Source organism: Leucopleurus acutus (genome assembly GCF_964270905.1).
Source record: "Leucopleurus acutus genome assembly, chromosome: 19".
Classification (NCBI taxonomy): domain Eukaryota; kingdom Metazoa; phylum Chordata; class Mammalia; order Artiodactyla; family Delphinidae; genus Leucopleurus; species Leucopleurus acutus.
The window spans coordinates 14960771-14985988 of record NC_139161.1 but is presented as its reverse complement, the minus strand read 5'-3'; the positions used below and the strand labels follow the sequence as shown (position 1 = coordinate 14985988).

Sequence of the window (25218 nt, the reverse complement as noted above, 5' to 3'; positions counted from 1 at the left end):
CAAAGCCCTGTCACCTTCCCCCAGTGTAATTTCCAAGCAGATCACCAAGGTACCAAGCTTCCCACTATTAGAAGTGTTCCTTTGGGCTAAGGCATCTCCAAAAAACCTACATTAAAATAAAGTCATTTTATCAGGTGGGATAGAAGGTCACATTTTTATATGACATTCTTTAAGTCCTTTTACATTTATCTTAGTGAGTTGTACTTTGACATTAGGCTATGGTTTACGCTGAGAAAAATTACAACAGAAGTTAGATGGCATTCTCTTTTCTATTTTAGGAGTGAGTGTTATTTAGGATAGTGACCATTAAATCACTCCTAAAGTGCCCTTTATGAAGACCCATAAAAGTTATTTTAAGTCTCAATATTAGGAAAAGTGTCCCTCCTGTGCAACTAATATGTCTTAATCTATGGACACTAATACTCGATCGTATTTCCCTCTTTTCTTTGACCACTCAGAAGTTCAGAATAAATTTGTGGACCTCGTAGTTTATCACAAGAGTTAGGGGAAACTGAAGGTCTTTCTCTCTCTCTCTCTCTCTCTCTCTCTCCATCTGTTTTAGGAAATTACCAAGCTGCTGCCTTTCCATAGGATTTTTTTGGATCGACTAGAAGAGAATGAAGCCATAGACCAGGACCTGCAGGCTTACATCCTGCACCGGATACACAGCAGCTCAGAGATCCAGAATAACATTTCACTTAATGGCAAAATGGACAATACTACATTTGGCAAACTCAGTTCTCATCTCAAGACACTCAGTCAAGGGTCCTATCTATACCTGAAACTCACATTTGACCTCATAGAGAAAGGCTATCTAGTGTTAAAGAGCTCTAGCTACAAAGTAGTTCCTGTTTCGCTCTCTGAGGTTTACTTACTCCAGTGCAATATGAAGTTCCCAACCCAGTCTTCCTTTGACCGGGTGATGCCTCTCCTGAATGTGGCAGTGGCCTCTCTCCACCCACTGACTGATGAACATATCTTCCAAGCCATCAATGCTGGCAGCATTGAAGGCACGCTAGAATGGGAGGATTTTCAGCAGAGAATGGAGAACCTCTCCATGTTCCTAATCAAGCGCAGAGACATGACTCGTATGTTTGTACATCCTTCTTTTCGAGAATGGCTTATCTGGAGAGAAGAAGGAGAGAAAACCAAATTTCTCTGTGATCCCAGGTAAGCCATAGATCTGTAATAAGCAATTTGTGAGCCTATTTTGTATTTATTGCATGGAGCATGGGTATTGAAAACAGTGAGAAGTGTTCTTCATTGAACATTTCACATAAAGGAAGCATCATCTCTGTTTCTTCTTAAGACAAGGCTATAATGAAGTTTATTTTCTCACAATATTATTTCCTTAAGACTCAAAATCTGCATAGATGTTTAGAATGCTCCTTACATTCCTGTATTTTTCTAAACAACTTTCTCTGATTCCACTAGGGTTCACAGGCTATAATTAATTTCTTTTAATTAATTTATTTATTTTGGCTGCGTTGGGTCTTCATTGCTGCATGCGGGCTTTCTCTAGTTGCGGCGAGGAGGGGCTACTCTTCGTTGTGGTGAGCAGACTTCTCATTGCGGTGGCTTCTTTTGTTGCGGAGCACGGGCTCAGTAGTTGTGACTTGCAGGCTCTAGAGTACAGGCTCAGTAGTTGCGGCGCATGGGCTTAGTTGGTCTGCAGCATGTGGGATCTTCCCGGACCAGGGCTTGAACCTGTGTCCCCTGCTTTGGCAGGCAATTTCTTAACCACTGCGCCACCAGGGCAGTCCCCAGGCGGTAATTAATTTAACCATTTAACAGACTTCCTCAGTATTCTTCAGAAAGAATTGATACATTGTTCACCTCTTTGACTTAGAGCAGAATTGTTTTAAAATTGTGAGTGCCCTTTTAAAAGCCATGCCATTGTTAAAGTCACCAATGACTGACCCCATTAGAGCCCAGCTGATGCTAAGATTTACAGTGGAAAATGGAATCTTACACCTTATAGCTGAAAAAGACTTGAGGAGATCAGCTGATTTAGCCACTCTTACCTTTAGATAAATAAAGTGTCATTATCCCTATTTTACTATAAAGGCCTTAAAATGCTGAATCACTTGTGAAAAGCCATAAGGTTAACAGGTGGGAGAAAGGAAGAGGAGTTAAAAGAAGAATGGCAAATGCGCTGTGTGTACCACCGCTCCCCTATCCTGCACCCATGGCAGACGTCACTGATTTACCCCAGCACTCTCTCCTGATGAACTTGACCCTGGCTTAATCTCTCTCAGCTCAACAAACCAGACTCGATATGAAACTGTTTCCCATTCTCTTGGGTAGAACCTAGATCTCTAGCATCCTAGTGAGGTGTGCTTTCTACTCCTTCACACTCCTTTTTGAAAGAACTGTTCCTTTAATAAAGTTGATGTTTTCAAAAGCAGGTATAGTCCTGATTTCCCGGAAACAAAGAAGATACCAACAACATAGCTGACAAACGCAGAGCTTATTGTGGCTCAAAAAGAAGATAGGCCAGGTTTGCCTCTGCCTTCCGCTGTGAGTCATCAGAGGCTGACCGTCTCTGACCGTGCTGCGATTTTATTATTACTCGCGAGGCATGTTCTTCACCAGGTCCTGTTAGAGACACCTGTGCTCGTGGGCGTGCTGCTCGGCCTACGTCATGCCGACTCATTAGAAAATCAGTTCCAGACTCTGATGACGATATTAAGCCAGGCAGGAGATTTTGTGCTGTCTTCCCTAAGAGGGAAACTTTTTAAAGAAACATGCTGTAGTGGAAAGAACATAAACGTTAGAGTCAGATGACCTGCTTAATAAATCCTACCTCTTCTAGGAACTGTGGCCTTTGGAAAATTACACAATGTTTCTGAGACAGTTTCCTCATCTACATAAAAGGAATAATAATTTCTAGAGCTGTTGAGAATTGAGGTCATGTAGTGTAGTGCCTAGACTAGCACAGAGTACAGAGAAGGTGGTCAGGGGATGTTCCTTGTCCTCCTCTCTCTGCAGTAATAGACCTTTCAGGTGCACCTTAGCTAAATCCTGTGGCTGATTGGATAGGCAGCAGGAGTCTTCTGCTATCCGCATCTGGGGGCATAAGATTTTTTTAAAAAACCCTGGGTCTGAGTCTCTTCTATGAGTTGTATGCCATTCCCAAGAGGATTTTATTGTAAATCCCACTAGTACTGCTGCTGATGTTGGTACACAGAGTTGGCAACGACATAGTTAAGAAAAAGAGACCAATCTAGGATTGCCTAATGAACACTGAAATCAGTTTCCAGAGGAACTTTGCTGGCTGATCTGCTCTCTTATCCTGGAACGTCTCAGAGGATTGAGAACTGAGGTCCAAGGGAGCCAGACGAACGCTGAATTAACAGTATCCTTACAACAGATAAAACCCTCAGGCTTTCAAAGGGAAAAAGATGGTATTTATGCAGCCATATCATGGCTCTACAGGCTTACCTTCTCAACATTGTTTATTAACTAGAACCATTTTGGCAAGAGGCTGATGCACTGGGACAAGGAGAGCAAACACTTCTAACTTCAAATGCTGTGTAGTCTGTTCCCTGGTGATTGAATAACACTCAGGGCTGCTGAGGGATCATCGTATATCACTTAATGGCAGAGAGTAAACAGGACCAGGCATTATCAAAAAAGCTTTCTTACACGTTTCATCTCAGTTGGAATTCAGCCTTCTTCCCAGCACTGTCTGGCACCAGCTTTGTTACTAAGGTATTGATCTCAGAGCTCAAGGCCCCCTGGGTCAATGAGATGGAAATTCACTAAGAATTTAATGTCACTGGCAAAGCCCAGGCTGGCCTTTCAAAGAAACTGGCTGTAATTGCTTTCCATTGTAGGCGAGTCTGATTAGCAGGACTCTCTCCAGGCAGGGTTTGCCATTATGGCTTCAGCCTCTATTTCCTGTACATTGTTTCCCACTCTGTTCTCCACTTCATCTCCAGCTTCTCTCTAGAACATCTAATGTGGTTCAGTAGACCAGGGAAGACTAACTCAGTGCCTCTGAAGTCACATTATGTAGGCCAGTGCCTGACATGCATAACTCTGTGTAAGGAGAACTTTCAGAAGCTACAGAACATGTCTTCTAGTCCGTTTTCCTGGGCTTTCAACACTCACGTCTTCACCCTGAACTTATTGACCTTATTAGGGAATTAGACACCGATGAGAATATTCTACTGAAGCCAAAAAGTAGTTGACCTTCATCAGAAATAGGCCACCCAGGGAGGTACTTCTGCTAAGTGAAGAGAGTCAGTAATCTGAGGATGGCGCTAGAAAGAGGAAAAAGCAGAGCTGGAGGTCAGTGCAGCAGCTGAGATAGAGTTTTCCTTATTTTAAATATCAGATTTCCTGTTGTCCCAGAATCAGGGCAGACAATTGACATCCCAGAAAGAGTGACCTAAGGTTGCATACACGTCTGTCACAGAAAGAAATGAGTTATAGATACCTTTTCTTGGCTTGGTATTTGTATATATATGCATGTTGGTGTTTATCAAACTGTAAGCAAAGTATCACTGCAAAATCTTTTATTACATCAAAACTTCTAAGATTTTAGATTTACATTCTAGATAAAAGTTTACCCCTTGAAGCACTCATAAGCCTTAGACCTCACCACCTTATACTGCCTTCTATTTCCCACTATCTATCACTGTCATATTCTGTCATACTCTGAAACTAATCTTTCTTATATGTTATTCCCTCGGCCACTGAGCTATCAGATTAACTCACTAATCTAATAAACTAATCTCTGTTGTTACGTTCATAACAGGGAAGTAGAAAACATTAAATGCAACTTGTGTATTTTAAGTAAGGCATTTAAGAGAAGTCACCAGCCTTTATAATCCAACCTATTAATGACTTTGATAGTTGAAATGTGAGGCTGGTAGAGTAGACAGTTTGGGCCACCAGCCTTGTGGTGCTGTCCAGTTACTGCCTAATATTTCTACATAGCTTTAGGCTAGCCCTGAATGAATCCCCACTCTTGTTTTTCCTGTTTCTTTCCTGTTATCTCAGTGTTCATGGTATTAGCCTCCCCTTCCCTAAGAACAGCTCTCAGATCAACATTTTGATGTGTATATACATGTAAGATTTTGACATAGAGATTCAAAGACTCAGCTGCCTTATTTTTAACTGTTTGAATAAAACACAGGAAGCCTGTTGTAAACTTTAACGAGTCTTAAGCTGTAGAACCAATGAGGTTTGATTTGGAAGCCTAATTTGAGCTGGCCTGATTTCCTCAAACTGAGAGTAGCAGATTTATAGTGGGTGGAAAAGGGAAAAGGCTACACAAGTCCTAACTGTACCTGTGAGGACAGTTGAGGACTTACTCAATTCCTTGTGGCCAGAGTTGATATCTTAAAATAAATGTTCTTTAAGATTTTTCTTAATTATTTTGGCCATGTTAGCAAATTACACAATGGAGACTGGGTGCTCCAAAATCCATGTCACAAAGCATAGTGTCAGAGTAGAAGCAGTTTGTCAAAGGGAAAAAAAAAAAGAGGCCATTCTCCCTATAAAGGAAAACTAATTCTGTGTCAGGAACTTGTACAGCCTGGCTTCTTAAAGAATACGTAAGTCTGAAACGACCACAAAATGGTGAGTTGCAGGGTTGTGGTGGTTTTATTTGTTTTTGTTTTGTTTTGTTTTGTTTTTGCGGTACGCGGGCCTCTCACTGCTGTGACCTCTCCCGCTGCGGAGCACAGGCTCCAGACGCACAGGCTCAGCGGCCACGGCTCACGGGCCCAGCCGCTCCGCGGCATGTGGGATCTTCCCGGACCGGGGCACGAACCCGTGTCCCCTGCATCGGCAGGCGGACTCTCAACCACTGTGCCACCAGGGAAGCCCTGTTTGTTTTTTTAATCCAAACAGGAGCCTCCAGGCAGAACGACACTTAACCTTACCCTCACTGAAGCACGAACTTGAGGTTACTGCTCCTCAGCCATTGCAGGCTCCCACAACAACCCCTTGAACTGGCAGATGGATTTTGCTTTCTAAAAGCATTAGGAAAGAATTCAGCAAAGTGATAGATCATGGAAGAAAAAAAAGGCTTCTGGAACTAAGTCAGCCTTTAGGAGGTTTGGAAGAGGTAATGCAGAGAGAGGAGAGGTGTACCGAACACCTTTTGCTAGTACATGTCCCTTAGTAGATGACCTTACCTGCCTAGAAATATTAGCTGTCTAATCACTGTTCTGGGTCCAGATCTGCTTCACTCCTAATTCTTTTCTACCACTAAGGGGAAGTCAGTCTTCTGGTGTCATGATTTCGATATGTGATTTTCATGGAGAGATTTCACTAATCTATGATAATTGGGGGGATTTGTCTAATTTGCAATAAATATTTTGTCCTTATTATCTAAACCATTTTCTAACTCCCTATTGGCATCAAGAATAAATTTGAGACTCAAAATAATAACAGAATATCTATTATTCTAGTGACCCAGGGTCATGGTTTTGTAATATAATGCAAGGAAGATATTACATGAAATCTAATATATATCTGGGAATGTGTCCAGTTTCCCCAGGCATGATGTCCTTAAACTTTACAAATTTGTTTCTCTCAGCATAAATCATGGAACCCACATCTATCAGTCAAATAGGTAAATTGTCCCCATTGTTAAAACTCTCATGTCTTCAGAGATGTACAGCTATAACATATTTTTTTTCCTTTTCCAAGTCCAAAATTAAGTTTGGGGAAAGCTGGTAATCAGAATTGTTCTCCACAACTATTTAAAACTGAGAACTACTTATTTTTACTGTCATAAAAACTCACGTGAAGTTTGCTAAGTTAATAAATATACAGAGAAGTAGTTCTGCTTAGAAGATGGAGAGAGAGCATCATTTTATGACTTAGCAGGCATGCAGAAGAGTCAGCTAACGAAAACACAGAAGGGACTTGTACTCTCCTATATTTGATTTTGCTGCAAACATAATATTGCTTTATATATTTAAATTTTATATATATATTGCTTTTCTAAGGTGTAGCAAATACAGGTTAAAGCAACTTCACATAAGAAGTAGAGCAGGGAGGGCTTCCCTGGTGGCGCAGTGGTTGAGAGTCTGCTTGCCGATGCAGGGGACATGGGTTCGTGCCCGGGTCCGGGAAGATCCCACGTGCCGCGGAGTGGCTGGGCCCGTGAGCCATGGCCACTGAGCCTGCGTGTCCGGAGCCTGTGCTCTGCAACGGGAGAGGCCACAACAGTGAAAGGCCCGCGTACCGCTAAAAAAAAAAAAGAAGAAGAAGTAGAGCAGGGAAATTTTAAGGGAAATTTTTGGTACTGAAAGTAGCCTAGGAAATAGAGCCTAATTTGTCCTGTTAATGAGTCTCTGAAGCAACACTGGCTGAATGAAAAGATGGGAATCCCACAGGCTTTCCTAGATTGTCAAACCAAGATTCATGGCACAGCAATCAGAATGAGTTACTGCCAGCTTAGTGGGATATGACAGCACATTTTCTTTTTTTGTGAGCGGAACAACTTACTCGGCTGTCTCTAGACTTTCAAAAGCAGCTGATTCTCCACATTTGGTAAAATCAACACTAATAGCCTTCTATTCACTCAACCATAAGAACCCACAGCTGTGAGACATGTATTCACTATAGCCATCAGCATACTCACTTGGTTCTACCACCCAAATTTTACTTGTAAGTATCCACTTATTTCCACCTCTACTGACCACACCCTATGTAACCTCCTCCTGAAAATCCTGCAATGGCTTCTTGTTGTGATTAGAATAAAATCAAAGCCAGATCCTTCAAAGCCCTGTATTACAAAGATAGCTTCTGCCGACCCTCTCTAATTAAGTTCATTTGTTCTCCCTCTTACTCACAATTTTCTGGTCATAAATGGTCATCTACCAGTTCCTAGAATTTGCTAAGCTCTTTTCCACCCCTGGCTCTTTGCACTTAATAGTTCGCTCCATCCGGAGCTCACTTTCCCTCATCACATGGCAAGATCCCTCACTCCTTCAGGTCTCAGCCTAATGGCCACCTCCTAAGACTTCCACGTGTCACCTTATCTCAGAAAGTCCTTCCTGGCTTTAACATAGCAACCTTTTTACTTTCTAGTCTTTTATTAATTTATTGTCTGTGAATACTTGTTTATTGTCCACTTGCCCATCTAGAATGTGAGTGAGCTCCATGAGGATAGGAACCTTCCTATCACGCTCACCTTGGTCTTCCTAATGATTAATAGAGTGGCTGGCACACAGTCAGCACTCAGCAAATATTTTGTTAAATAATGAATTAATGAGTGAACAAAGAAGTGGTAAGTGGTACTAACTTTAAGCTTGCAACTGGAAGTATTTGAGAAACTCTTCCCACAGTTAAGTAGTTTCGTTTTTCTGCTCCTGCACGTCAGTAGAAAGTGAAGGCATGCATTTCGGCACACACCCAGTGAACGTTCGTTAGGTAACATATTCAAGGCTCTGTGTTAAGCACTACAGCGGATACAAATACAAGTAAGACAGATCTGTGTACCACGACTTACAGGATAGCAGTTTTAACAGACATATTTATGACCAGCTATTATTTAAGGCCGAGTGCTGTGCTGGAGGTACAAAGGAAGAGCTGAGGAACGTGGAGGAAGAAGAAGTGATCCATCTTCCTGTGCCTGTTGTTGGCGTTTCAAACTGTGGCAGTTCAATGGCGTCACAGCTCTGCTGCCTCATGAAGCCCTGCCAGCTGCCTAAAGGCTTCACTGGCACAGCAGAGGCAGACAGCATCCGTTTTCCTAGGGCCAGTGATGCATTAACAGAACAGAAGCACAGGAGGAAACTGCGAGGCATAGCGGGAGAAAGCAAATTTCTATCCAAGTTCTATGTTTAAAAAGAAATCATGCTGTTGCACCCATTTCTACAAAGGTACATCTTGGGCACGCTTTACTTATATATAGCCTCCTTATCGTTAGCGCTTCCATCTCTGCGTTGAATATGAAACAGTAAGACAAGCTGACTAGAGATGTATTTTGTATTCTGATTCCATGAGAAAGCCACAAAAAGAACATGCCAAAGCAGTTACTAACTGAAAAGCTGAAGATAGAGGCGAGCATTTTTGTAAAGATGTGGGTGTCATTTGCAATAAGCAGACTATAAATTTAACTGCAGGCAGGATTTTAAGATGAGAGATGAAAAAGATCAGGATTGTCAGTGTACGGTCAGTATTTGAGTCGTGGTCACACTCATTTCACAGTTGATCCGTGGCAACAGAGATGCCTGCCAATTCAAGGTTGAATTGGGTAGTGGATTAGACAGTGGGTCTGGAAGTCCCTGTGTTGCTTTTCCATGAACGCATCTGCGTGGCATTTATTCATTCATGAAACATTTATTGAACTTTTACTCTACACCAAGGGCTCTGCTAGTTACTAGAGAAACTTAGGTGACTGAGACACCCCCACACTAGAGCCATGACCTTCTAGAGGAATGCCAAACACATAGCAACCAATGACAGTGCCATAGTACTGAGTACCATAGGGACCTAGACAAAGAGAAAATACTTTGCAGAGTAAGTGACAGTCAGGTTCAGCCTTGAAGGATGAGTTGATTCCGTTTAGCAGCATTGGCACAGGAGAGCACTGTAAGCAGGCTAGAAAACATAATGGCAGGGACAAAAACAAGTATGAAGACGTGAAGTGCCCTTGGGGAATTGTGAGAAGCCATAATTAGAAAATAAGACATATGGTCAGAGAGAATGATAGCAAGTGTCACTAGGAAAAAAGTCTTGAATGCCAGGTTTAAGACTTTACAGTTTATTCTCTAGATAACAGGGAGTCTATAATTTTGTGAGAAGGAGGAGACAATGATCATATAACTCTGATAATGTGCAAAATAGCTCTGACAAGTAGCAAATAGAAGATGGGTTGAAGAAGAGGAGAGACTGCAGGTCAGGATACTAGTTATGAGGTTTAGAGCAGTAGTCTAGGTGAGAAACACTAAGGCCTGTAATGTGAGAACAGAGAGCAAGGTAGACATTTTGGAGATACTCAAAAGCACTTGGTCTTTTTTTGTGTGTATGGGAGGTAAGGGTGGAGGGATCAAAAATGACTTCAGAACCTATCTTCAATGATGGAAAATAGTGAAGCTACTGACCAGCATAGAACATTCTGAAAGGAGGAAAGGTTTTAGCATGAACAAAGGCAGGAGGAAGAACAGACTTATGGGGAGAGGTGACATCCTATTTTTGGCATGTTTATAATGTATTGCCTCCAAGGGAAGATGAACAAATATATGTAGAAATGTGACCTTGGAAAACAGGAAAAGAGAAAATTGAAGGCATGAGGTTATGGACTGCAGAGTTATCAGCAAATAACTGACAGTAGAAGCCATACAACTTAACAAGATCACCCAGGTTAAGAGTATAAAGCAGGAAGTTTGGAAGCATGAAAACAGAATAGGTATATTTTTTTATTGACATATATTTGTTTTACAATGTTGTGTTAGTTTCTGCTGTACAGCAAAGTGATTTATATATATATATACACACACACACACTCACACACACATTCTTTTTTTTTTGTATTCTTTTCCATTATGGTTTATCATAGGATATTGAATATAGTTCCCTGTGCTATAACAGTAATACCTTGTTGTTCATCCATTCTATACATAATAGCTTACATCTGCGAACCCCAGCCTCCCACTCCATCCCTCCCTCAACCCTCTCCCCCTTGGCAACCACAAGTCTGTTCTCTATGTCTGTGAGTCTATTTCTGTTTCGTAAATAGGTTCATATCAGAGTAGGTGTATTTAAATGCTAGTAGAAAATGGTGAGCCAAATAATAATTTACAAGAATAATATTAGAGAAACGAGAAAGTAAGGTCATGGAAATCAAAGGAGAAGATTTTTCCGGGTTAGGTCTGAAGTAATGAATATAATTTCTGCCTGTATTCCATTAGCCAGAACTGTCAAGTGACCCCACTTGAATGTGAACGCAAGGTCCCTGGCAAAGTAACTGCTTCCCAACAACTCTCGACTGTGGATGGGAGCGCAGACCTTTTGCAGACAGATACCCTTCTCTGCCCCATAATTCTAATCTCACTAGGTCTCCCTAAATAATTCCCCACAAGTACCTCTATAATATAAAGACATTCCACAGCAGCACATGTTATTTCAGCCCACATTATAAGATAGCTAGGATAGGCTTTAGGTTGTAAGCAGTTCCTCGCCAGCTGGCTGTCCCTGTACCACTTTATCACATCTGAGCACCACATAGAAGAATATCAGAACACTTAAGTGTTATTTCTCTGAAACACTATAGTGTTGTGTATCAGGTTTGTCATCACCAGAGCTGATGAAATCTATGTGACTACACATTAGTGACTCTGGCTAGAACAATGGAGAAAACATCCATGCTGGAAATATTTGAGTCCATTTGTTAGTGTGTTTCAGTACTACAAATAGAAGCTTTAAGATTAACTATCTCCCTTGTGTGCTAAGTGAAAATCTATTAGAAAAACATAGTACCATTGTATATTTTATATATAACAACTGTTATGAAACTTCCAAACCGGGAAATGGGCAGAGGGTAGGGATGCCCTAGAGGGTAGTCTTGCCTTAGAAAGAGATTTTGTCTGAAAAGATTCCATAATTCTGAACTCTTGTGGTACAGGGGCATCAGGTAAGGGCAGTTCCTCACTGTCTTATAACCTATAGTTGTCCAAGGGTGAGTATCACTTGTCTCCCGTTATCCTTATCGAGGGGCTGCTGATGCCTACAGATGGAACGGAGGTTGGATCTACCCTCTGTTATTCTGGATACGCCCTTCCCTGCCTTTTGTCAGGAGAGGGGAGAGGAGACAGTTCTGGGGGGAAGAATCTTTAACTCTGATACGTGATTGATTCTCTCCTAAAATATCGCAAAGCAAATATATCTTGAATGTAAGGTGTATATCCTCCTGAAAACCTCTGATCTACATGAGAGGTTAATATTCCTCCTGTTAGCTTAACTTTTACCTTATTTCTTAGGGACTGGTTAGCTCTGTCCTTATCCCCACTCTCTGCCTGAAGTTACACTGCCAAGTTTTCCTGCAGTGACTAACAGTGAATGACATCCATCCCCAGTCATTTTTCCCTGATCCATGGATTTCCTTTCTGGCTGTAAAGGTAGTGGGGTTAGGTGTGGAGGGGCAAAGATTGGAGTTAAGGATAGGGTACTGCATTTCACCGTGCTGCATACGTTAAAGATTAAAGTTCTTTTTGAGCACACAGTCATCTTTTAATATGTTTAAAGTCTTTTATGGTTAACGTTCATTCCTTTAGTCCAGCAGTGTGCTAGTTACTATGGAGGATATAAAAGAAATATAAAATACATTTTACTTAATATCTCTCACTTAATTCTCACCACAGTCCTGAGAGACAGGTGTTACTATCCCTGTCTTACAGAGAGGTTAGAAAGCTTATTCAAGGCTATAGAGCTTGTAAATGACAGAACTGGGATTTGACTTTCTTTCAGGGATGGAGTCCGCAGGGTGACTGAATCACAAGGTGACCTCATTATATAAGCTATGTGGAAATACTTCTTCTGCCCTCACCACTGCCACCCCCCCATTGGTCTTTATAACCACATATGAACCCACATTAATGTTTATTTTGATCACCATCATCTTTAATTATAGGGGAAAACATAGTTGTGTTCAGTCATGCGTAAAATGTCACAGTGACTAGGTCTCTCTCTATTTCTTAACTACTCTCTCCCAAAATGCTAATCGAAAAATGTCAAAATTAACAGTTGCTGATTTTAATTGTAAGAATTCAGATTGTACACTGTAAAAATGAACATATTGTTCTTTACATTGGTCAACTTTTTCATACAAATTTGCCCAGAAATAAAAACCAGTTGCTAATCTTGTCAGTGTGGCAGTGGAACAAGGTTTCAGAAGACCTTGGGTTCTCATCTCATCTCTTTTACATCTGAGCAACGTGAGCTAGGATCTGTCCTTCAATCTTCCTGAGTTTCAGTCAATTTTCTATCGTATTAGGAGAAATAATGTAGTATAGGTGTACAGGAGAATATAAGTGTTGTAGTATTTGTAGTATTTCAAAAATCATGAAGTAGTTTATAAATGTAAGGGATTAATATTCATTCTGCAGCTATTTACTCCTATTAGTAGGTTGTACATATGTGAAAAAACGTAGCTTCCGTCCTCAGTACAGTCTAGTGGGAAGACCGACGTGCAGACAGAGAGGGAGTGCTGCAATTGGTGCAGTGATGGGGATGTGTACCAGGTACAACAGAGTCTAAAGGAAAGAATCCCTGAGTCCATCTGGGGGCACCAGGGAAGGCTGCACAGAGGAGATGGTGTGGACTGAGACTTGAAGAATGAGAAGTAGTTTGCCTGATGAACTAAACGGAGAAGAGAATTCCAGGCAGAGGGAAAGCATGTTTGGAACTCTAGAATGAGTTACTCTGTCTGGAATTAGAAGTACAAGGTAAGGAGGTAAAGACAGAGACAGATAGATGAGGGACAAATTATGGAGAGCCTTTGAATACCATGCTAAGGAGTTTATTAGATTATGTACAGAAGGAAATATAAAGCCATTGAAGAATTTTGAGGTGAATTTTGATCAGGTTTCTGTGTGGGCCAGGAAGGAGGCAGTGGAGAGAATGAGTGGATTGCAAGTATCCAAGAGAGACGATGCAAAGGGGGGAGAAAAACAGCAGCTGATGTTATGCCTGAGTGACTGGAAGTATTTTTTAAAAATAAAGAACTCTTAAGGGGATTTGGTTTTAAGGGAAGACTTCAGCTTCAAACAGCATCGTTTGACAGGTCATTTGGAGGTAGAGGGATCAGCAGGCAGCTAGAGAAGCAAAGGAAATCTCAGTGCTAGAGATGCTGTTGCAGTGAGAGCTGAAGCCAGGAGTCGAGGGGAGGGCTACCTGTGAAAGAAGAGTGAATGGGGAATAGAGCAAAGAAGTTAATGTAACCGAAGGAAAGGAAAAGTGCCAAGGTAGTGTCACAGATGTTAAGAAAAGAGACAGTTTCAAGGAAAATAGTCCATAAGACCTAAAGCTGGAGGGAGAAAATAGAAAGAAAAAGATCAAAGGCTAAAAGAAAACCAATTAAGAGGCTCCTGGTGATCTTAGAGAATGGTGAGGCTAGGAGTCAAAAGGAATAAGGTTTGCCTTCAGTGCCTCCCTGTGGTGTTGAATACCGACTCCTCAGCCCAGAATCTTAACTTTCCTGGGAAGCCAAAGCAGTTGACTTGTTTCTCCCCATACATCCTCTGGGATTGTAAAAATTTGCCTTTATATGTTCATTCATTCTGTTCCCTCCATCTTCTACACCTTTCCCCACTTTCCTATTTTCCTACCTATCAGCATCACACTCAAACTTCCAGGACCCAGAGACAAAGGATTTCTCTTGCAGGAAGACTTTCAATTCCCTCTCTCTCCTCAGAATCACTGTTACATTTAATTTCAGGAACTCAGTAGCAGTCAAGAGGTTCAGAGCACAAGCTTGGTAATCAGATAGACCTGGGATGGAATCTGGGTTCTGTCACTTACTGTGCTGTCTTAGTGGAGTCACTTCCCCTCTCTGATTTTTATATCTAATATCTGTAAAATGGGGATAATGATATTTACTTATTTGTGGTGTTGTGGGAAGTAAATGAAATGATGTATATGAAACAGCATATTGCCTGGTTCATGTTTATTTTCAGAAATGGACTCATAGTAATGTATTTTATATTTGTACTTCTTTGTAGCACATACCACAATCAGTGCCTACTCTGCTCCATCCACCACTCCAGCCAGAATGCTAGCTTCTTGCAAACTCATCTCTGTATCATTGTCTGGTAAATTGCATCATGGACTTTAATTCTTTGTTCTTTCTTGTAGCCAAGCCCTTGGTCATGTGACTTTGCAGGGACTTGTTTTGGTTAACACTTGCCATCTTCAATGAGAGGGATGTAAACAAAAAATTAGAAGTGTTATATTTGAAATTTATAGCCCTAAATAAGTATAAAAGAAAGTTAAATAAATGTTCAAATGTTGTATTCTTAAAAAAAAAAAGGTTTGGGAGTGAGCAAATAATAAGAAAAATAGACATAAATGTAGACAACTCCACATATAGGCACATTCAGACTGTGGATTAGCCAGTGACATCATATTTTGTCAGAATAGTAAGGTACAGGGGAGGGACCTTCAAGGTGGCGGACGAGTAAGATATGGAGATTGCCTTCCTCCCCGCAAATACATCAAAAATACATCTACATGTGGAACAACTCCTACAGAACACCTACTGAACGCTGGCAGAAGACCTCAGACTTCCAAAAAGACACCTTCAGATGACCTACACGCAGAGGCGGGGCCAAATCCAAAGCTGAACCCCAGGAGCTGTGTGAACAAAGAAGAGAAAGGGAAATCTCCCTATGCAGCCTCAGGAGCAGCAGATTAAATCTCCACAATCAACCTGATGTACCCTGCCTCTGTGGAATACCTGAATAGACAATGAATCCTCCCAAAATTGAGACGGTGGACTTTGGGAGCAACTGTAGACTTGGCGTTTGCTTTCTGCATCTACTTCATTTCTAGTTTTATGTTTATCTTAGTTTAGTATTTACAGCTGATTATCATTGGCAGATTTGTTTATTGATTTGGTTGCTTTCTTCCTTTATATACATAGTTTTTTCCTTTTTCTCTTTTTGTGTGTATGTGTGTGCTTCTTTGTGTGATTTTGTCTGTGTAGCTTGCTTTTACCGTTTGTGCTAGGGTTCTGTCTGTCCATGTTTTTTTGTTTTTTTAAGTATAGTTTTTAGCACTTGTTATCATTGGTGGATTTGCTTTTTGCTTTCGTTGCTCTCTTCTTTCTTTTCTTTTTTATTACTTTTTAATTTTTAATAATTTTTTTATTTTAATAACTTTATTTTATTTATTTTTCTTTTTTTTCTTCTGAGCCAAGTGGCTGACAGGGTCTTGGTTCTCCGGCCAGGTGTTAGACCTGAGCCTCTGAGATGGGAGAGCTGAGTTCAGGACATTGGTCCACCAGAAGCCTCCTGTCCCCTCGTAATATCAATGAGCGAGAGCTCTCCCAGAGATCTCGATCTCAACGCTTAGACCCAGCTACACACAACGACCAGCAAGCTACAGTACTGAACACCCCATGCCAAACAATTAGCAAGACAGGAACACAACCCCACCCATTAGCAGAGAGGCTGCCTAAAATCATAGTAAGTTCACAGATACCCCAAAACACACCACCAGACATGGTCCTGCCCCCCAGAAAGACAAGATCCAGCCTCATCCACCAGAACACAGGCGCTAGTCCACTCCACCAGGAAGCCTACACAACCCACTGAACCAACCTTACCCACTGGGGGCAGACACCAAAAACAACAGGAACTACGAACCTGCAGCCTCTGAAAAGGAGACACCAAACACAGTACATTAAGCAAAATGAGAAGACAAAGAAATATGCAGCAGATGAAGGACCAAAGTAAAAACCCACCAGACCAAACAAATGAAGAGGAAATAGGCAGTCTACCTGAAAAAGAATTCAGAGTAATGATAGTAAAGATGATCCAAAATCTTGGAAACAGAATGGAGAAAATACAAGAAACATTTAACAAGGACCTAGCAGAACTAAAGAGGAAACAAACAATGATGAACAACACAATAAATGAAATTAAAAGTTCTCTAGAAGGAATCAATAGCAGAATAACTGAGGCAGAAGAATGGATAAGTAACCTGGAAGATAAAATAGTGGAAATAACTACTGCAGACCAGAATAAAGAAAAAAGAATGAAAAGAATTGAGCACCGTCTCAGAGACCTTTGAGACAACATTAAACGAACCATATTTGAATTATAGGGGTCCCAGAAGAAGAAGAGAAAAAGCAAGGGACTGAGAAAATATTTGAAAAGATTATGGTTGAAAACTTCCCTAATATGGGAAAGGAGATAGTCAATCAAGTCCAGGAAGCACAGAGAGTCCCATACAGGATAAATCCAAGGAGAAACAAGCCAAGACACATATTATTCAAACTATAAAAAATTAAATGCAAAGAAAAAATATTAAAAGCAGCAAGGGAAAAGCAACAAATAACATACAAGGGAATCCCCATAAAGTTAACAGCTGATCTTTCAGCAGAAACTCTGCAAGCCAGAAGGGAGTGGCAGGACATATTTAAAGTGATGAAAGGGAAAAACCTACAACCAAGATTACTCTACCCAGCAAGGATCTCATTCAGATTCGACGGAGAAATTAAAACCTTTACAGACAAGCAAAAGCTAAGAGAATTCAGCACCACCAAACCAGCTTTACAACAAATGCTAAAGGAACTTCTCTATGCAGGAAACACAAGAGAAGGAAAAGGCGTACAATAACAAACCCAAGACAATTAAGAAAATGGTAATAGGAACATACATATCGATAATTACCTTAAATGTAAATGGATTAAATGCTCCAACCAAAAGGTATAGACTGGCTGAATGGATACAAAAACAAGACCCATATATATGCTGTCTACAAGAGACCCGCTTCAGACCTGCGGGCACATACAGACTGAAAGTGAAGGGATTAAAAAAGATATTCCATGCAAATGGACATCAAAAGAAAGCTGGAGGGGCTTCCCTGGTGGCGCAGTGGTTGAGAGTCCGCCTGCCGATGCAGGGGACATGGGTTCGTGCCCCGGTCCGGGAAGATCCCACATGCTGCAGAGCGGCTGGGCCCGTGAGCCATGGCCGCTGAGCCTGCGCGTCCGGAGGCTGTGCTCCGCAATGGGAGAGGCCACGACAGTGAGAGGCCCGCGTACTGCAAAAAAAAAAAAAAAAAAGAAAGAAAAGAAAGCTGGAGCAGCAGTTCTCATATCAGACAAAATAAACTTTAAAATAAAGACTATTACAAGAGACAAAGAAGGACACTACAGAATGATCAAGGGATCAATCCAAGAAGAAGATATAACAATTGTAAATATTTATGCACCCAACATAGGAGCACCTCAATACATAAGGTAAATCCTAACAGCCATAAAAGGGGAAATCGACAGTAGCACAGTCATAATAGGGGACTTTAACACCCCACTTTCACCAGTGGACAGATCATCCAAAAAGAAAATAAATAAGGAAACACAAGCTTTAAATGACACATTCAACAAGATGGACTTAATTGATATTTAGAGGACATTCCATCCAAAAACAGCGGAATACACTTTCTTCTCAAGTGCTCATGGACCATTCTCCAGGATCATATCTTGGGTCACAAATCAAGCCTTGGTAACTTTAAGAAATTTGAAATTATATCAAGTATCTTTTCTGACCACAACACTATAAGACTGGATATCAATTACAGGGAAAAAAACCTGTAAAAAATACAAACACATGGAGGTTAAACAATACACTACTAAATAACCAAGAGATCACTGAAGAAATCAAAGAGAAAATAAAAAAATACCTAGAGACAAAAGACAACAAAAACACGACGACCCACAACCTATGGGACGCAGCAAAAGTAGTTTTAAGAGGGAAGTTTATAGCAATACAATCCTACCTCAAGAAACAAGAAACATCTCAAATAAACAACCTAACCTTACACCTAAAGCAATTAGAGAAAGAAGGACAAAAACACATCAAACTTAGCAGAAGGAAAGAAATCATAAAGATCAGATCAGAAATAAATGAAAAAGAAATGAAGGAAACGATAGCAAAGATCAGTAAAACTAAAACCTGGCTCTTTGAGAAGATAAACTATTAGCCAGACTCATCAAGAAAAAAAGGGAAAAGACTCAAATAGAATTAGAAATGAAAAAGGAGAAGTAACAACTGACACTTCAGAAATACAAAGGATCATGAGAAATTACTACAAGCAACTATATGCCAATAAAATGGACAACATGGAAGACATGGACAAAGTCTTAGAAAAGCACAACCTTCCGAGACTGAACCAGGAAGAAATAGAAAATAGAAACAGACCAATCAGAAGCACTGATATTGAGACTGTGATTAAAAAAATTTAAAAAAGATGGCTTCACAGGCAAATTCTCTCAAACATTTAGAGAATAGCTAACACATATCCTTCTCAAACTCGTCCAAAATATAGCAGAGGGAGGTACACTCCCAAACTCATTCTATGAGACCACCATCACCCTGATACCAAAACCAGACAGAGATGTCACTAAAAGAGAAAACTACAGGCCAATATCACTGATGAACATAGATGCAAAAATCCTCAAGAAAATACTAGCAAACAGAATCCAACAGCACATTAAAAGGATCATACACCTTGAGCAAGTGGGGTTTATCACAGGAATGCAAGGATTCTTCAATATATGCAAATCAATCGATGTGATACACCATATTAACAAATTGAAGGAGAACCATATGATCATCTCAATAGATGCAGAAAAAGCTTTTGACAAAATTCAACACCCATTTATGATAAAAACCCTCCAGAAAATAGGCATATAGGGAACTTACCTCAACATAATGAAGGCCATATATGACAAACACACAGCCAGCATCATTTTCAATGGTGAAAAACTGAAACCATTTCCACTAAGATCAGGAACAAGACAAGGTTGCCTACTCTCACCACTATTATTCAACATACTTTTGGAAGTTTTAGCCACAGCAATCAGAGACGGCAAAGAAATAAAAGGAATCCAAATAGGAAAAGAAGAAGTAAAACTGTCAATGTTTGCAGATGACATGATACTATACATAGAGAATCCTAAAGATGGTACCAGAAAACTACTAGAGCTAATCAATGAATTTGGTAGAGTAGCAGGATACAAAATTAATGCACAGAAATCTCTTGCATTCCTATACACTAATGATGAAAAATCTGAAAGAGATATTAAAGAAACACTCCCATTTACCATTGCAACAAAAAGAATAAAATACCTAGGAATAAACCTACCTAAGGAGACAAAAGACCTGTATGCAGAAAACTATAAGACACTGATGAAAGGAATTAAAAATGATAGAAACAGATGGTGAGATATACCATGTTCTTGGTTGGAAGAATCAACATTGTGAAAATGACTGTACTACCCAAAGCAATCTACAGATTCAGTAGAATCCCTATCAAACTACCAATGGCATTTTTCACAGAACTAGAACAAAAAATTTCACAATTTGTATGGAAACACAAAAGACCCCAAATAGCCAAAGCAATCTTGAGAAAGAAAAATGGATCTGGAGGAACCAGGCTCCCTGACTTCAGACTATACTACAAAGCTACAGTCAGCAAGACAGTATGGTACTGGCACGGAAACAGAAATATAGATCAATGAAACAGGATAGAAAGCCCAGAGATAAACCCACACACATATGGTCACCTTATCTTTGATAAAGGAGGCAAGAATATACAATGGAGAAAAGACAGCCTCTTCAATAAGTGGTGCTGGGAAAACTGGACAGCTACATGTGAAAGAATGAAATTAGAACACTCCCTAACACCATACACAAAAATAAACTCAAAATGGATTAAAGACGTAAATGTAAGGCCAGACACTATAAAACTCTTAGAGGAAAACATAGGCAGAACAGTCTGTGACATAAATCACAACAAGATCCTTTTTGACCCACCTGCTAGAGAAATGGAAATAAAAATAAACAAATGGGACCTAAGGAAACTTAAAAGCTTTTGCACAGCAAAGGAAACCATAAACAAGATGAAAAGACAACCCTCAGAATGGGAGAAAATATTTGCAAAGGAAGCAACTGACAAAGGATTAATCCCCAAAATATACAAACAGCTCATGCAGCTCAATATCAAAAAAACAAACAACCCGGGCTTCCCTGGTGGCGCAGTGGTTGAGAGTCTGCCTGCCGATGCAGGGGACGCGGGTTCGTGCCCCGGTCCGGGAAGATCCCACATGCCGCGGAGCAGCTGGGCCCGTGAGCCATGGCCGCTGAGCCTGCGAATCCGGAGCCTGTGCTCCACAACGGGAGAGGCCACAACAGTGAGGGGCCCGGTTAGCGCAAATAAATAAAAAACAAAACAAAACAAAAAAAACAACCCAATCCAAAAATGGGCAGAAAACCTAAGACATTTCTCCAAAGAAGATATACAGATTGCCAACAAACTTATGACAGGTTGGTCAACATCACTAATCATTAGAGAAATGCAAATCCAAACTACAATGAGGTATCACCTCACACCTGTCAGAATGGCTATCATCAAAAAATCTACAAGCAATAAATGCTGGAGAGGGTGTGGAGAAGAGGGAACCCTCTTGCACTGTTGGTGGGAATGTAAATTGATACAGCCACTATGGAGAACAGTATAGAGGTTCCTTAAAAAACTAAAAATAGAACTACCATACGACCCAGCAATCCCAGTACTGGGCATATACCCTGAGAAAACCATAATTCAGAAAGAGTCATGTACCACAATGTTCATTGCAGCTCTATCTGCAATAGCCAGGACATGGAAGCAACCTAAGTGTCCATCGACAGATAAATGCATAAAGAAGATATGGCACATATATACAATGGAATATTACTCAGCCATAAAAAGAAACAAAATTGAGTTATTTGTAGTGAGGTGGATGGACCTAGAGACTGTCATACAGAGTGAAGTAAGTCAGAAAGAGAAAAACAAATAGCATATGCTAACACATATATATGGAATCTTAAAAAAAAAAAAAAGGTTCTGCTGAGCCTAAGGGCAGGACAGGAATAAAGACACAGACGTAGAGAATAGACTTGAGGACACAGGGAGGGTGAAGGGTAAGCTGAGACGAAGTGGGAGAGTGGCATGGATATATATATACTACCAAATGTAAAACAGATAGCTAGTGGGAAGCAGCCGCATAGCACAGGGAGATCAGCTTGGTGCTTTGTGTCCACCTCGAGGGGTGGGATAGGGAGGGTGGGAGGGAGACACAAGAGGGAGGAGAAATGGGGATATATGTATATGTATAGCGGATTCACTTTATTATACAACAGAAACTGACACATCATTGTAAGGCAATTATATTCCAATAAAGGTGTTAAAAAAAATAGTAAGGTACAAATGGAAATGCCAGCATGTAATGGAAATTGCTGTTTTACCTTTTGTGTCCTAAACACCATAAGCTTTGAGTCCAGTGAACTGATCAGAATCATTCTTTTATGAATAATGTAATATGCTTGTATCCGAAAAGAAAGAAACTAGTGTTGTCACCTTCATCTTTTCCTTGACCCATATGGCTTGCTGTTTCTCCTCAGTGCCTGATCAACAATAACAAAAGCAAGCACTGTCCTCTGTAGCTGGCTGAAATGCACACTAGAGAGACGGAAGCATCTTCCCAGGGTGCCCTAGTCACGGTAGTAAAGTAAATGCACTAGGGCAAGTCAGTTCCGTGTCTAACTGACAATTCATATCCTTGTCAGCCATGAGCTTCATCCTTATTTCTCACCGGCGTGGATACTCATTAATGGCCTGAAGCGTAAGTGGTGGATCGTATTCAGGAGTTCTAGTCACTATGTACAGCCATGGATGAGACGCTTAATGTAATAATTCTTACACCAGGGAGGCTACAATAATTTCATTGTTAATAACTGGGTAGGATTTTGAGAACTTGAGATAGGGAACTTTTAGAAATGGTTCTCATTAACTTCTGTTAAAATAGCCTACCAACTACATTGGGCTTTCAAGGGATATATAAAAGTTCAGTAGCAATTTCTAGATTTTGTGAGTGTGAAACAACCCTGGGCTCATATCTTCAGATGACACTGATGATTCCATACAAGATACAGTTGTCTGAGACATTCTCTCAATTAAATAACTTTCTTTCCTTTATGGTTAGTCTTGTCTGATCAAGTAAGATGTCCTGGTATCCACTAGGATTCAGAAATTCTATGAAGCCGAAGGTTAGAACATGGTAGAAATTCTTTTTAAAGTTTTATAGGATGATTCCTACCTAAGATGGGAACTGTCCCATCCTCTGTTCTCCAGGTTCTTTACTGAAGCTTAAAAAAAAGGGAGGGAGGAAGGAAAGGAAGAAGGAAGGAAGGATATGTTTGTTTTTCAGACTTCAGTATTAGACATCTTCAAATGTTAAACCTGGCAGAGTAGCCAGTGTTAAATATGAGAGAAAATCGTCCAGTAGACATTTGGGCCTCTTCTCAGCGAAGAGTCACCAACAAAAATTCATTTGCTGTTTTTCCTTCTGTTTGATTAATTCATTAGGCTTGAAACTGAGATAATAGTTTGATTTTCCTCCTCTATGACACTTCAAGTGAAAGGAGTAAAAGAGTTGTGTTGTCAGTAGCATAGAGAACTCCGCTGACACTAACCTGGTTGGGGAGTAGAGAGACAGTTCTAAGTGTCATAGTTCCTACAGACTACAGCAAATGTGGTAAGAAGGCACAGCCCAAAGGTGACCCAGTATCCTTTCTTTAATGTCTGATCTTGCTTCCAAAAAAAAATTTTTTTAATAAATTTATCTATTTATTTGTTTTATTTTTGGCTGTGTTGGGTCTTCGTTGCTGTGCGCGGGCTTTCTCTAGTTGCGGCGAGCGGAGGCTACTCTTCATTGCGGTGCGTAGGCTTCTCACTGCAGTGGCTTCTCTTGTTGCGGAGCACAGGCTCTAGGCGTGCAGGCTTCAGTAGTTGTGGCATGTGGGCTCTAGAGCACGGGCTCACTATTTGTAGTACACTGGCTTAGTTACTCTGTGGCATGTGGGATCTTCCCGGACCAGGGCTCAAACCTGTGTCTCCTGCATTGACAGGCGTATTCTTAACCACTGCACCACCAGGGAAGCCCCCCAGAAAATTTTATTGAGAATTTTTATGTGCAATACACAATGTTTGGCACTGTGGAGAGTATAAACAACTCGGGATTTCTGTCATAAATGTAAATAAACATACAGAATCCTGCATGCATACACATACCTTACATACATACACATATACATATATACATTCACACTTAAAGGCATATATCATTAGTATGCTCTGAGCTGGAAGAAATAGGAAACATCAACTCAAATGGATTAAACAATAAAGAAATTTATCACTTCATATAACAAGCAGTCCAAAATTAGGGCCGCTTCTGATGCTGTACAGTCAGGACTCAGGCTCTGTTTTTCAGCAGTTTTCTCAGCTTAGCCTTTTTGTTGGCTTTGTCATCAGGCCAGCTGACCACGTGATTACAGGAGGGCTGTGGCAGTACTGAGCATCCTGGGCAGATAAGACAACATGAAGAGGCAGAGAAAAGGGTTTTCTCTTTCATGAGCAGATTGGGGATCTGTTGACGAGGAGATGGGGGGTGAGAATGATGCCATCAGGAAACCTACAGTCTAGTAGAGGAGAGAGCATGTAATAGTGTGGTAGACACTGTACTAAAGGCATATACAACCGATGATGATTGCACCAAAGACAGAGTGCTGTGTTCTCGGCTGGGAGAAAATGTGAGAGAGAAAGGATAGAGGCTTGGTAGAGGCTGATCAGAGAAGACTTCACTTGGGGAAGAGGTTGTTAATCCAGTTTGGGACATGTTGAGTTTAAGGTACTATAGGACCTCTAGGTAGAGAAATCCAGTAGACAGTTGATGTATATTGATCTAAAGCTGAAACATCTAGATAGAGAAAAAGATAATAGGGTTTAGGTGGTGGCGAAGGCTCTGAGGATGGATGGGCTAAATCCAGAAGACACACTAGGACCAAAGCTGAGATCCTGAGGAAGCAGGATCCTGACTTTTAAAGCATGGGTGAAATAAGAGGAGTTGACAGAGACAGAAAATAAAAGTGGATCTTTTAATGCCATCTATGTGTGGGATGGGTGTAAGCCAACTAGAAAGGACATTCTGTGATATTCACACATGTGATTTGGGTAAAGGACCGGTAAAAGCTAGGAACCGTTCACTGCCCGTTACTTGCCCAATAGCAGGTGCCCTTCCCTAAGAAACTGGTTGAATGAGACAGAGTTTCATTGGAGGCATGGCTAGACCTGAACAGTCATCCACCCAAAGGAGAAATGGAGCATTAAATTTTCTAAAATGGGTCTTTTTTTTTTTTTGGCAGGAGTGGTCACACATTACTTGCCTTCTGGTTTTCCCGCCAAGAGGGAAAACTAAACCGACAGCAGACAATTGAACTGGGACATCACATCCTCAAAGCACACATTTTTAAGGTAATTAAAGAAGTTGGAGGTGTTTTTCTTTCCATTTCCATCAGGCTTTCCTTAACACTGTGTGTATGAAGCTACTGTTATGTCAGTGTGGCCCCTGCTTTCTGAAATCAGTTTGTTGCAAAATTGGTCCATCTCCTAACATTTCTGACCCGTTCCTCCCTAGGACTTTGAAAG

The 25218-nt window shown here is 40.7% G+C and overlaps 1 protein-coding gene across 1 annotated transcript in view; it reads left to right on the top strand.

The window, feature by feature from the left end:
• TANC2 (tetratricopeptide repeat, ankyrin repeat and coiled-coil containing 2) overlaps window positions 1–25218 on the top strand; it is a gene marked incomplete at its 3' end in the record, with an annotated part of 353474 nt that overhangs the window by 291465 nt on the left and 36791 nt on the right. Inside the window, exons 14-15 of the mRNA XM_082861750.1 lie at window positions 563–1170; window positions 24936–25044. Of these exons, the coding sequence (XP_082717876.1) occupies window positions 563–1170; window positions 24936–25044 (717 nt within the window). The remainder of the gene's footprint in view (window positions 1–562; window positions 1171–24935; window positions 25045–25218) is intronic.